The sequence below is a fragment of the Ruditapes philippinarum genome, unplaced genomic scaffold, assembly GCF_026571515.1.
Source record: "Ruditapes philippinarum isolate M1 unplaced genomic scaffold, ASM2657151v2 ctg619_1_1_1_1, whole genome shotgun sequence".
NCBI classification, from domain to species: Eukaryota; Metazoa; Mollusca; class Bivalvia; order Venerida; family Veneridae; genus Ruditapes; species Ruditapes philippinarum.
This window is the reverse complement of record NW_026855813.1, coordinates 19,547-33,450: the sequence shown is the minus strand read 5'-3', so window position 1 is coordinate 33,450 and position 13,904 is coordinate 19,547. Positions and strand designations below refer to the sequence as shown.

Below are 13,904 nucleotides of genomic sequence, written 5' to 3'. Positions count from 1 at the left end.
TTGTATTGAAACTATGTTAAAAAGGGTAGTTGAGTTTGCGAAAATTCCGGATTTGCAAACTTATTCCGGAGGCTGTTCATAACAAAAGTTATTGAATTTTTCTCAGTCTGTTGTGATCTTGTTTGTTTCTTGTTTGTTTTGTACGTGACTATAGCATTGATGTATACAAATTTGAAGTTCAATGTTGTCCCAAAGTTTCTTAAGAATTGCAATCCGATTTCACAATAATTATTATGTAAGCATTCAAACATGGTTTATTGATAAGTTAAATGAAGACAAAAATATATAAAAACCTTTCAAAAATAGATTAAAATAACCAATGCTATACCTTTTTTAAATGCCTTGCATTTTTGTCAGCAAGGCTAAACACGTTCGTTCTCTTTACCAAATTTAAATATCTATTCAAGCTCAGCCTGTAGAAATAATGCAATAAACAAATAGTTTCTTTAAGCAAACACAAAATAAATGCAAACAGACATTGTAGCATATTCATACAACATCGATTTTTTCCATATGCCCATTGATATCTTATTAATAAATATTTCATCTCTATAATGAGGTATTTAACTGACGCGATATCCCTTTGTGAAATCGTCCATATTTCTACAAGTAAAATGGTTTCCTGCGGGGAACATTTTTAATGATACAAAGCTATTTCATTTAACTATTTTCAACATTGTTTTGGGAGAGGGGAATAAATAAACTTTTGTATCAGGAATATAGTTGACAATAATCGATCAAAATAGAAGAAGGTCTTTGGAAACTGGTGACCGTTGAACATGAAACAAATATTTCTTTTTACGAAAATGATTAAATAGGCTACCATTTTATGAATAATTCCAAGCAAAAAAATAAAGTAAACATACAAGTTTACGCAGAAAATATCTCTATTTATTATGGCAGATGCCACTACGAATATTTTAATTTTGTAGATTTTCAGTATAAAACATTTATTGTTTGTAAAATTTGAGATACATATATTAAAGAAACAATGATAATTTTCGAATATATCATTCAAGTTTTTCCACCTTAAACAGTAAATTAATTATAGAAAATAAGAAATATCACGTAATAGTTTTTTGTTCTTATATGTGTAATTCTGACTAATTCGCTAGAGGTAATTCCGTAACGTACCGATAAACGGTATTTAGCCAGGTTTTCGAAAAGGTCAATTAACCAATCGTGTACGGTTTACAGATCAAATGCTCCTCCATGTACCGAAAACAGGTCACGTGCTCCTCCATGCCTCAAAACGTTAAACGCGTACCAATACCCTGCGGTCTCCAGACCGCAGGGAATAACGTATCGAATATTAAATAGGTAAGAAATCATTTCAATAAAATAGCGCATAGAACAATGATGAAAAGCAAAGCTACCGCAATCATTTTAAGAATTGATATTTGACTGCTTTTGTGACAAACTCATATTTCACGAATACGGCATTCACTTTACATAAAATTTACAGATATGTAGATTAAATAAAATACTTTTAAAACATTATACATGTATGTGGTTGAATAGATTTAAAACCTGGTGGTGTGGCACATACGTATACTTCTTGCGAGCAATTAAATGACTAAATATCTGTCACCCTTCAAAAGCCAAGTTTGCATGCAATTTTGAACATTTAGCCTGGCAAAAGCATATCATTATTTTTTTAGCTCACCTGACCACGAAGTGGTCAAGGTGAGGTATAGTGATGGGGCTATGTCCGGCGTCCGTCGTCGTGCTTTGTGCGTCATGCGTCGCCAACATTTGGATTATTCACACTCTAGTAATCGCAGTTTTGATTGGATCATAATGAAACTATGTCAGAATGGTCAAGTTTTAATATGGATCATGTCCGGTCAAAATTTAGGTTATAGGCGCTAAAAATAGAAAAGTTTTGTTAACACTATAGTGGTTGCAGTTTCGATCCAAATCTTCTGGAAATTGGTCAGGAAGGTTGTTCTGATGATTTCTAGGTCAAGTTTCAATATTAGTCATCTCGGGTTAAAAACTAGGTCACACAGCCTGAATATAGAAAAAACTTGTGAACATTCTTCACCAACTATCCAGGAAATATATCAGAAAGGTTGTTTTGATAATTTCTAGGTCAAGTTCAAATATAGGTCATCTCGGGTGAAAAACTGGTCACAGGAGCTAAAAATAGAAAAATCTTATTAACACTATAGGGGATACTGTTTCAGTCCAAATATCCTGGAAATTGGTCAAAAAGATTGTTTTGATGACCTCTAGAACAAGTTTGAATATGGGTCATCCCGGGTAAAAAAACTAGGGCACAGAAGCTTAAAATAGAAAAAAAATTATTAACACTCTAGTGGCTGCATCTTTGATCCAAATATCCTGGACATTGGTCAGAAAAATTATTTTGATGATTTCTATGTCAAGTTTAAATATGTGTCATCTCGTGTCAAAAACTAGGTTACAGGAGTTAAAAAATGATAATACTCTAGTAACTGCAGTTTTGATCCAAACATCCTGGAATTTGGTCAGGAAGGTTGTTTTGAGACTTCTAGGTCAAATTCGAATATTGATCATCACGGGTCAAAAATCTTGTTAACACTCTAGTGGCTGCAGTTTTGATTCATGTACATTGTATTCTGGAAATTGGTCGGGAAAGATTGTTTTGATGATTTCTAGGTCAATACGATTCACTGTATTAATGGTGTTTGACTAACAACTGCTATTGGAAAATGTTTAGGATGAAATATGAATCTGCTGCCAAAGATATCAAAAGACTGCCCCCCTCTTTTTATAAATTGAACGTTACAGGTAAATGCCGACAGATAATTGGACCATGCGAGTTATTTATCCTTCGTGCGAAGTAATGTATGCAATTGAAATAAATTTTTAGCAAAATGTAATCACATTTTGATTTTCACCTAGTCGCTTACTTTATATCCTTGGATGGGCATAATGGTCACTTCAAGTAGTAAGGTTGTTTCCTCCCACGAGAAACTAACTCGACAAATGCATATTTTTAAAAGCTTTTTTTCATTTTTGATGTCCTCACGGGGGAGAATCACGCCGTTCGTTATCCAAACAAACATGATGACAGATGCAGCCGAAAAGTGTTTCCGTTTTTTACTCTATTATTCGTGATGTTTTAGTGTAAACTAGTGTAAAGGTACAGACAATAACCTTCTACACATTTTTCCGGGGACAAAATGATTTTATTCCATGTTTCGTTCCGTACTTCATCTAAAATGCGCGTCACCAGATTCGAAGCGAATGAATTTTCCACCGGTTTGATCGTGATAACGTAAGGCATATACAAATTCACTGTTTCTTTTGCATACATGTATTTGTATATAAACTAAAACCACTGACATTAAAAAGTTGCAATATCTTGTCATCTAAGCAGGGCCGGAATGGTTTACTGATGAGATAAAATATTTTATACATGAATGCGATAAGTATAATAAAGTAGGGAAACATGAACAATACAAATTGCTCAGAAATAAATATCATCAATGATTAAAAAAAGTAAAAAAGATTTCTTAAACAATGCTATTGAAAATAAAAAAGATCCGGCATTTTTAATGAAAAAAGGACGTTTCAACTCTAAATAAAAAAGGTTGTATTACAATGCCAAACAGACTAGTGACAGAAAATAAAGAAATTTACGGAAATGTAAATATTATAAATGAATTAAACAAGTATTTTGTCAATATCTCGAATGTCATACATAAAACAAAGTTTTCAAATACAAATTGTTCAAACTTGAAAGAAACTTTAGACCAAAAGCTTATATATCATGAATTAATTACACCGTTTGAAGTAAAACTTATTATTGAAAAACTGAATATTAAAAAATCTACAGGATTAGATGAAATTGGACCAAACATCATCAAATATTGTGGAGATTATATATCACCAAATATTGCATCAATTATCAATAATAGTATTAAAGCTAATATTTTCCCCAGATGATTTAAAAAGAATTAGAGTTATACCTATTTTTAAATCGGGGGATAAGAATGAAGCAAATATTTATCGACCGATATCAATTTTGTCAACTGTATCCAAAATATTTGAGCGCCATATTGCCAAACAAATACACTCATTCTTTGAAAATACAACATTATTCATTATAAACAATAAGGATTTCGCAAAAATCATTTTTGTTATACTGCACTCATTAGTTTATTAGCACCTTTTCTTACTTGGTTAAAAGATGTTGACAGTGGAAATATTATCGAGACTGTATTCTTAGATTTAAAGAAAGCCTTTGATTTGGTTGATCACGAAATACTTCTGTATAAACTTAAGCTTTAACATTTTAATGAAAATGCCGTTAAGTTTTTCAAGTCATATCTTTCTTACAGAATACAACTGGTTAAGATAGGTGATCTTCAATATCAGACAATGAAAATAATTTCCGGTGTTCCACAAGGCTCAAAATTAGGACCTTTATTATTTCTTATATACATAAATGACATAGCTTTTATTGGTAATGATATAAAAATTGATTTATACGCAGACGATTCTACTCTTTATAAGTCCGGAGAAAATATATCAAAAGTAGAAGTAAAACTTCAAGATCATTTAAATAACTTTGAGAAATGGTGCAAAATAAATAATATGGCCTTAAATCTAGATAAATCAAAATGTATGGTAATAGGAACAAGACAAAAAGTAAATATTATGAGAAAATTGTATCTTAAGTCCTGGGTAATTGCATAGATAACAACTTAAAATGGCACTTGCAAATTGACAATGTTTGCAAAAAACTTAACGGAAAAATTGCCTGATTGAAAAAAAAAATCGTATATTTTGCCCTTTGATATGAAATTATGGTTTTACAATGCATATATATTGCCCATTATGGACTATTGTTGTATAATATGGGGTAAAGGAAACACAAACTACATAAATAATGTTTGTAAAATTAATTACAAAAACGAATTGCTAAAATCATTTTACAGCAACCACAAAGATCTCCGTCAATGAACCTATTCGAAGCTCTTAACTGGTTTCCGCTCCCTGACAGATGTAAATACCACACGGCGGTGCTTGTTTTTAAAACTTTAAATAACATGGCACCGACTTATATGACAGAACTGATGACTTTATCCGACAACAAAATATATAACTTAAGATCTAGGTCACGAAAAGATATTGTATTATGGACAAGACCTAAAACAAATTATATAAAAGACACATTTTATTATAATGGCATGAACAATTGGATTCAAAATGTTGTTAGATAATTCTAGTATTATCAGTGAAATCAATGGAAATAATTTGTATATTTCCGCGATCAGTTTATAAGTACCACTACCTGTATAATCATTTTGTGAATAGATCGTTTTTTATTTCTGACATAATTATTTTACAATCAAGGTCTTCATCATAATTACCATATAGTCCCTGATCTATTAAATGAATATCTGAACAATATCAACTTTTAAAAAAAATATAAATCAATATATATACAAGTCGTCAATATCAATATGTTCTGCTGTTGACTGAGATTTAGAGTATTGTTCTTTAATTCTTTTCCAAAATTGACACGACTGAGATTCGCTTAAAATATTAAGATTACTTTTTTCTTTAAATTATACTTATACTTTTGTAAAAGTTTGATCTTGTTATAATTGTATTTTGCATTAAGAAATTATTGTCTATAGTTTATAAAAGATTTAACTTCTTTTCTTGCGGTGAAACCGTCCGACTTGAACCATTTTTCAACAATATGTGTATCCTTCTTGGCGCGTATTATAAGATTATGTGACACACTTTAAAAATCTGCAAAGGTAATAAAGAAAAACGCTTAGAATTAAATGGAGTCATTTTGGGCAATAAAAATGATGTTTCTAGAAAAACGATGTAAGGGAATTATCTGAAAATTTACACACAGGTTATTTGTCTAGACATCATCAATTGGTATAGAAATGTCAGAAAATATTTCCAGTCCCATCATATAAAATTCACAGTGGATTCCATATAATATCAATAAGAACGATATACAAATCAATTAATCAAGAATACAACCGGGCTTTAAGGTATGTTATAATAAGGGAAGGCAACGAGTAACCGGTAAACCGTGTACTCGATCGAACGTCCGAATATCGGTTAACAAAACTGATATTTCATTACTCGGAAAAAATATATAATTTATATTTTTTTTACAATTTAGAAAGATTGGTGTGTCCAATTAGTTCAGAAATTCGGAGATATGCATGTATCTTCATAAATACCTGTTAAATGCAATCAAAACATCCTTACAGAGGTGCAAAAATGATATCATAAATTTAACGAGGCGATCAACAGTTTGACACGCACCTGTGTCGCTTATGTCATCCAGCTCTTATGATATTCAATTACCTTTTATTGTGCAACAGTTTGTAGTGGAAGTAACTATTTTAAAAACAACAAAGGGCCGATTGCTATTATGAATGTAAATATAAGGGTAACTAGTATTTAGACCCCTTTTAAATTTTTGTTGCCGCCGATCAGTTTATATTATTTTAAGACGAAAAAAGATATATGAACTGTTATTTTTGTTTTAAACTTGATATTGCATTAATTAAAACGTTGTAAAATGTGATGTTGTTGAATTGATTTATTTGCCTACCGTGCTGTCCTATTTATAGTTACAAATTCTATTAATTTAAATAGAAAACGAAAGTAGCATGCGGACGGTGTTGATACTGTGAGATAAACTTTTAAAATCACTGGAAATCATCCGAGAAACTGAGTACTCGAGAGTACTGGGGTATTGATTTTTGTATTCGTTGCTGTAGCATGATGAGTAAACTGTAACATGATACTCTAGGTGCGTACAGCTCCTTTATAATAGAGAAACGTCCCTAGTTATAATAATAAAAGGATGTTGAAAAATTGGTAAACGAAGACCAAACCTCATTTTAATACTTTAGATGGACTTAAATTAAAAAGAGGAAAAACAGAAAAATGCATAAATTAAAATAAAATATGAATACCCATACCAGTATACGCATAATTTATTTATTAAAATCTAAAACATTTTCAACAACTTTATATGTTAAACTTTACAAAAATCAATGACCAATATAGAGTTTTACAATATAAAGAAACATAACTTGCTAGAATAAATAAAATATATTAATAACTAAATAAATTAAATTAGATATTAAAACATTTTCTTATAATAACATACCTGTGACATTTTTTCACGGCTGAATTATTCGTTCTAAGAAGAAATTTACACGAAAATGAAAGTACGGACAAAATTTACGCACAATACAAATTCCTAGAATGAAAATTGTACATCGGGTAGAACATACAAAATACAAACATAATCTACACACAGCGTAAATTCTTGAAATCAAACAACTACACCGGTCGGAAAATAGTCCGCCTATAATTAGTGAAGCGCAATACCGGGTGCGCAGTGCGCAAAATTAATTCTGTTAAAATGGCGACTTCGAAGGACTTAATTTCAAAGGTATTTGTTTTTGTATTTAAACAAGTACTGTTTAACGTTGAACATCGGAAAAATTTCTTTTATAAAAAAAAAAACAAAAAAACAAAATACTTTTAAACTATGACTTTTAATCCTTCTTATTCTATCCAAGTACAGATACAAACAAATAACGTTTTATTTGTTTATTTGATGAGAACGGAAAATACTTTTTTCATTTTATTTTCATGAAAAGGAAAATCACATTTCTAAATTTAATTCTAACACTATCAGCAATTGTTCGCGAGAAGCGTGCGTGTTTTCCACAACAATGCACGCACCGTGCTTATTTGTCTCCCCCGTGTAATCTTGAGTAAACATACACTCGGCTGCTTGTTATATACATTAAAACGAATTCCAAGTAGGTTAATGATCAAAGGGTGATTATTTTGTGATAATTTGATCATTATTGGCAAGACAAATGTGCCGAATGCCTGTCCGAATAATATGTAGAGAACACTTTGGCAAACAGTCCTGTCCTAAATTTATATGTGGAGGTTTGTCATGACGAGCAGATAGCCCCTTAGATAATAAGGTTAAAGTTAAAAATCTAAAAAAGGTAAGGTCCCCCTGAAGCAGTGAAATAACAATAACAATTTATATGAAAAAAAATGTCTTTACTCCTAAAAGCTTGTTCAATCAATAATTAAAGTACGCTTTGATCATGTCTTTAGCGTTAGTGTTGAGGATGGTCATGACTTGTAAATACCCTTATTGTTTTTGTGATGTATCACATCAACTTTCAAGGCACAGAGGCATTTACTGTCAACCTTTCCCTATCAATCAATCAAATATTGTTATGCACCTGGTCGTCTGTCCGTCCGTCTGTTTTAACAGGTTTCGTGTACGGTCTGTACCTTTTGAACCGGTGGAAAGAAATTAAAACTACTTGACAAATATGTTAACGATAATGAGACGATGTGCAGAGCAGTTTCAACCTTTCTTAGGTCAATATCAAGGTCAAACTGAGTCAGTTTGTATCAATTTCAAAATTTTGTGTCCGCTCTGTATCTTTTAAACCGATAGAGAGAAATTAAAACTTTTTGGCAGAGATATTACTTATAATAAGACAATGTGCAGAACAGGTTTCAGATTAAGGTTACTTCAGATCAAAATTAGCCCCGCCCCGGGTACTAACTGATTCATATAGACTTATATAGACTTATATAGAATAGCTGCCGTTTTCTTTTTGCCATGCCAGTTTTTGGCGAATTTAGCCCATATTTTACGCACCGTAAAATTTGAGAAATAGTCAGAAAAGTTGCGCAATTTAATTTTGTTTGAAAATTAATTTGTTTCGTTTTACTATCTTTCCAAAAGTTTTGTACCAGTTTTTTTTGTAAAAATGCATGTTCGCTTTATAATCTCATAATTTCAGGCTAATTGTTCAATATCTTTTATTTATAATATGTTCACACAGTGTTCTTATTATTTATTTGCTCTTCTTTTATTATAGGGACTATTCTATCACAGACTTAGCTTTTGTAATATTGAAATAAGAAGGCGGCGTTTTATAATAACACTTTGTTATTGTTCAAACATAAAATTATTTAATTCATTTCATGAATACCTTTTTGTTTATTATTATTATTATTATTATTATTATTATTATTATTATTATTATTATTATTATAATTATATCAAGGTCAAAATGAGTCAGTTTGTATCAATTTCAAAATTTTGTGTCCGCTCTGTATCTTTTAAACCGATAGAGAGAAATTAAAACTTTTTGGCAGAGATATTACTTATAATAAGACAATGTGCAGAACAGGTTTCAGATTAAGGTTACTTCAGATCAAAATTAGCCCCGCCCCGGGTACTAACTGATTCATATAGACTTATATAGAATAGCTGCCGTTTTCTTTTTGCCATGCCAGTTTTTGGCGAATTTAGCCCATATTTTACGCACCGTAAAATTTGAGAAATAGTCAGAAAAGTTGCGCAATTTAATTGTGTTTGAAAATTAATTTGTTTCGTTTTACTATCTTTCCAAAAGTTTTGTACCAGTTTTTTTGTAAAAATGCATGTTCGCTTTATAATCTCATAATTTCAGGCTAATTGTTCAATATCTTTTATTTATAATATGTTCACACAGTGTTCTTATTATTTATTTGCTCTTCTTTTATTATAGGGACTATTCTATCACAGACTTAGCTTTTGTAATATTGAAATAAGAAGGCGGCGTTTTATAATAACACTTTGTTATTGTTCAAACATAAAATTATTTAATTCATTTCATGAAATACCTTTTTGTTTATTATTATTATTATTATTATTATTATTATAATTATTATTATTATATTATTATTATTATTATTATTATTATTATTATTATTATTATTATAATACATGTTTAGAATAAATAAATTGTTGCGCCTATTGTGTGTTACATGTGCATGGTGTGTTACCGGTACTTTTCTTTAACGACGACTTTATTATTGCGTGAGGTAACCAATTAAAGTAGTATAGAAAGACGGGGGATTTCCCCTTATTCACAAGTAGATCGATAATATTTGTGCTATATAGATTTTGTTTTGATAGATTCACGAACCTACCAAATTTATCAATACACGTTCTGTTATATTTAGCTTTAACATTTGATAGAGTATGTTAAGTGCAGTTAGATATAGCACAATTGTTCGATATATTTTGTTTTATTGTACCACAGAGTGCAATACCACTACATTTCATGAATATTGATATAGCAAGTCGTTGACCACTGCTGTATTAATGGTTGTGAAACATGTTGATAATATTGAATAAATAAGAACTTATATAAAGTTCGGACAAACTAGGGTAATTCGGTCAAACAGATATTAATTAATTGGGTGGGGGGTGGTCTGATGAGTTAGTAAGTCATTTGACTTGTACAAAGTAAATCAAAGATGCAGGAAAATCTTGACGACTATTAACTGTAAGAGGCAAGAAAGATGTCGCAAAAGCAAGGAAATCATTGAAGGTGATGACAGGTTCACGAGATTGACACCCAATATATTGACTAAAAAGAGTATAAATACAAACCGCTAAGCAATTCCAAATCAAAGACAATTTGCAAACAATGTTACTGGTGACAAAATATTGGTTCACCTTTTCGAACCACGTACAAATATTGTAAGAGACAGTGACTTATTCAAATAATTTACTTTACCTTTGTTAGCTCAGGTATCAGTTTTAAACAAATTCTAGGTTTTGAGTATAAAGAAACCTAAGCTAGGACATTTATTTACAAATGAGATACAAAAAATATTCAAGAAAATACTTTACACTTACCTGTCAGGATTCCTGACCGTTCCTCAACCATTCATGTTTTTGTTGATTTCAAGTAATTATAATAATTTTCTGTTAAATGCATGTATTAATACCATATTATAGGACATTTTGAGATTGTAGGACTATATAAGACACTATAAGGAGGGTTATACTTTAAGAAATGATTAATTTACTTATTTTGTTAATCCTGGCATCAAAATGTCCGACAAGAGTTGTCTACCTTGATTTAAAACTTTAAATGCATTTATTTTCATAAACATATACAAATACAAAATACTTACCATTTTACATATAAGAACAAAGAATGTAATCCTTATTTACCTTAAATGTAAGTTACATTCCAAATAATTAGATGGCATTGCCGTATTTCATAATAATGTTGATGACCGGTATGACCTCTAAGTTTGTCTGAAGGGAAAATTCAAATTCCTGGCACTAAGAATCTTTTTATATCAATAGTTCATTTTTCTAAGCTATAACCATGATTGTTTTTGGTCCAGATATTAAGTGCATCAAGTTAAGCTTGTAATTCAAATGTTTATTACATATTTTGTTATTAGTTAACTTTGTTTATATATTCATTTTCTAAATAATTCCTGTCAATATGACTGCCATTTTAAGAAATTCCTGTCTTTCCTGCCAGACTGCCAGGGCTAATGGAATGTTATGATTGGTCAATTCCTGGCCATTTCAGAGTCTGTATAAGAAGCCATGACAGGCTGTTTTCAGTTTGCATATTGGCTTTAAATCCTGACAGTCGCGAAAAATAGTGACAAGAGCATTTTGTAACATTTTCATGGAACAGACTTCTATTGTTGAATCCAGCAAATTTAGTGCTCTTCAGAGTTAATTAAAGAAACTGTGAAATTAACTTTTTATCAATAAAAGTTGTTATTTAAACAGTTTTTAACTTATCTTACCATATTTGAAACAATATGTGGCTAACTGACCACGCTAGAAGGCTTATGATGGTTAAGCCTAGCAAATTCTAGTGACCATTCATTTTTCTTTTGCTAAAATGATCTTTATGCATTGAAGTGCATTGTTGATTGTTTGAATTGCTGTTCTAACTATTCATTTGTTTTTCTTTCCTTGCTTGCTATTTGTTTCTTAACCTTTTTTTCTAAAGATAAATCTACTAGCTGGTTCCGAAACTAATGTTTGCACGACAATACCCATATCTTGCTGAAAGAGAATAATTCTTAATTATTTTTATCGACTTAATGTTTTTTTCTGTTTAAAGGACACAGAATGTGTGAAAGAGACAGCAGTGTTTGAGTCAGATTTGTTGGACGAGCTGCTTTCATCACAAAAACAAGCGGCACATTTTCTCGAGCTTGCTCGTTTGGCACTGCGTGATGATCCTTTCGTTGCGAGTAAAGTAGGTATACATTTTAGGAGCCGTTCAATGAAGCCCACATCAATCTCATATAACAGTATCGGTAACAACTGTTCACATGGTGGTCAGTTGAACAATTTTTACTGATACAAAATATTTTAGTTCGATCAGCTTTGACTTTATTTGATATATCCGGCTTCAATGCGACATTTTTAAAAATATATCAGATATGATGGTTTTGGCTTGAAGCATGTTACTCTATCAATAATCACTATCGATGTTTTAGTCTGAAAAAAAAACAGCATTAAACTATTTTTTTAATTTTTTGATGTTGTATTGGAATATTGTAAATGTTTTATTGCAAATTCATAAGTATATGTTTACAACAGCTTAAGTTTATATGGCAGTTTATTATTCCTGATGTATGCCGTTCCTACATATTTACATTTCAGAGTACAAACCACACCTCTTAATCCTTAATTTAATGCATAATTGAAATAATTTGGACTGGTTAGACTGACCTGATTTAATAAATTTAATTTAGTCTGTACACATTTACAAAAGTAAGACTTATCAGAAAATTGAAAAATACTGCAATGTGATTGGACGGAAACAATGTTGATAATCAGTTTGAAAGGTTTGATTTACTTTTTGACAAATGATTTTCCAGAATAAATTGTTAAACGGCATATTGAAAATAAAACAACCAAAAACACAAAACTTTCGCCTCATAGTAAAATAATGAAATTATATTATTTGTCATAACGTTCAATGAATTAGTTGTTTGATGTTTATCAACATTATTGCAGGTAGGCATGACTGCAAATGATTCCCAAGACCAAAATCTGACGACCTACTGTCTGGTGAAGGAATACCAAGGGACAGCTTTGCATGTGATTCATACGATGCTTCCACTCATTGAAACTGGAATCAAGAAAAAGGTTGACTGTGAATTAAAGCTGTCTTTTTTACAAATTGTTTTGAAGACTTAAGAAAATTCAGAACTGAAGATGTTAAAACGATATTGAATTTAACATTATATATTTTCTTTTCGAAATCATACATTTCTTTTCGAAATAAGATAATTTATAACAATTTGTAAACTCGTTTATTTTCCAATGTTTTTATTGATATGCAGAGAGAGTTGCTAGTCAAAAAAGGATTGGATAAAGTAATGGCGTACGTCGATGACATGGTCGTGAAGGCTAAAGAAACATTAGAAGAGTATGATCATATTGCAGTTACATTAGCACTTTTTAACATAACACCTAGAACAGTCAATGTTCTTGTATAAACATGCATGTTGTTGGGTTTTACGTCGCACCAACGCATTCTCACAATCTTAAGTCGCCGGAGTGGTTCAATGACAAGGCGGGCAAGTGGTTTGAAGTCAACGACCTTAACCACTTGGCCACGTACATCCCTAAACATAAAAGCAAAATATGTCTTAACAGGTATGCAATCTAAAGTGAGAATTTTGAGATTATTCGGCTAAATATTTGGGTTGGTCATTATGTATTGTCATATGAATTTTAAGTACTTATTGTTCCATTGTATTTTTTGCACGTTTGGCCTTACGTACATAATACAATAAAACATGCTTGTCACGGTTCGTAAGAATTTTTGTTCTGTGGGTATTACTTGTTTAAATAAGTTCTTACGAGATTTTCTACGTTTCAACATCGTGAATGGAAAAAAACTAGAGAGAATTAAAGAATTCATAGGGAATGACAAGAACAACAAAACTGTAAATGTTGCAGACTCGGTTTGATTAAGCCTGTTCATGGACCGTAATGGGAAAAGTGCATTTTACCGTCCACGCCCTCTAGCACGGGCTTAAGAAGA

At 30.9% G+C, this 13,904-nt stretch overlaps 2 protein-coding genes across 6 annotated transcripts in view; one reads left to right on the top strand and one right to left on the bottom strand.

The window, feature by feature from the left end:
- Nucleotides 1–7,279, bottom strand: part of LOC132744468 (uncharacterized) — a 47,632-nt gene extending 40,353 nt beyond the window's left edge. For all 5 annotated transcript variants that reach the window (XM_060733186.1, XM_060733188.1, XM_060733187.1 and 2 more), the window contains exon 1: nt 7,148–7,279. In XM_060733186.1, the coding sequence (XP_060589169.1) occupies nt 7,148–7,156 (9 nt within the window). In that variant the 5' untranslated portion in view covers nt 7,157–7,279. The remainder of the gene's footprint in view (nt 1–7,147) is intronic.
- Nucleotides 7,280–7,303: 24 nt separating this feature from the next.
- On the top strand, nt 7,304–13,522 carry LOC132744470 (uncharacterized). The gene is made up of 4 exons (XM_060733191.1): nt 7,304–7,435; nt 11,964–12,105; nt 12,873–13,000; nt 13,198–13,522. The coding sequence occupies exons 1-4, from the start codon at nt 7,406–7,408 to the stop codon at nt 13,351–13,353; spliced, it is 456 nt and encodes a 151-aa protein (XP_060589174.1). The 5' UTR covers nt 7,304–7,405; the 3' UTR covers nt 13,354–13,522.
- The last annotated feature ends 382 nt before the right edge of the window (nt 13,523–13,904 follow it).

Coding starts and splice junctions, on each gene's coding strand:
- LOC132744470 (XM_060733191.1), top strand. CDS start 7,406: ATGGCGACTTCGAAGGACTTAATTTCAAAG. Junction 12,106..12,872: donor TTTCGTTGCGAGTAAAGTAG/GTATACATTTTA, acceptor TATTGCAGGTAG/GCATGACTGCAAATGATTCC. Junction 13,001..13,197: donor AAACTGGAATCAAGAAAAAG/GTTGACTGTGAA, acceptor ATTGATATGCAG/AGAGAGTTGCTAGTCAAAAA.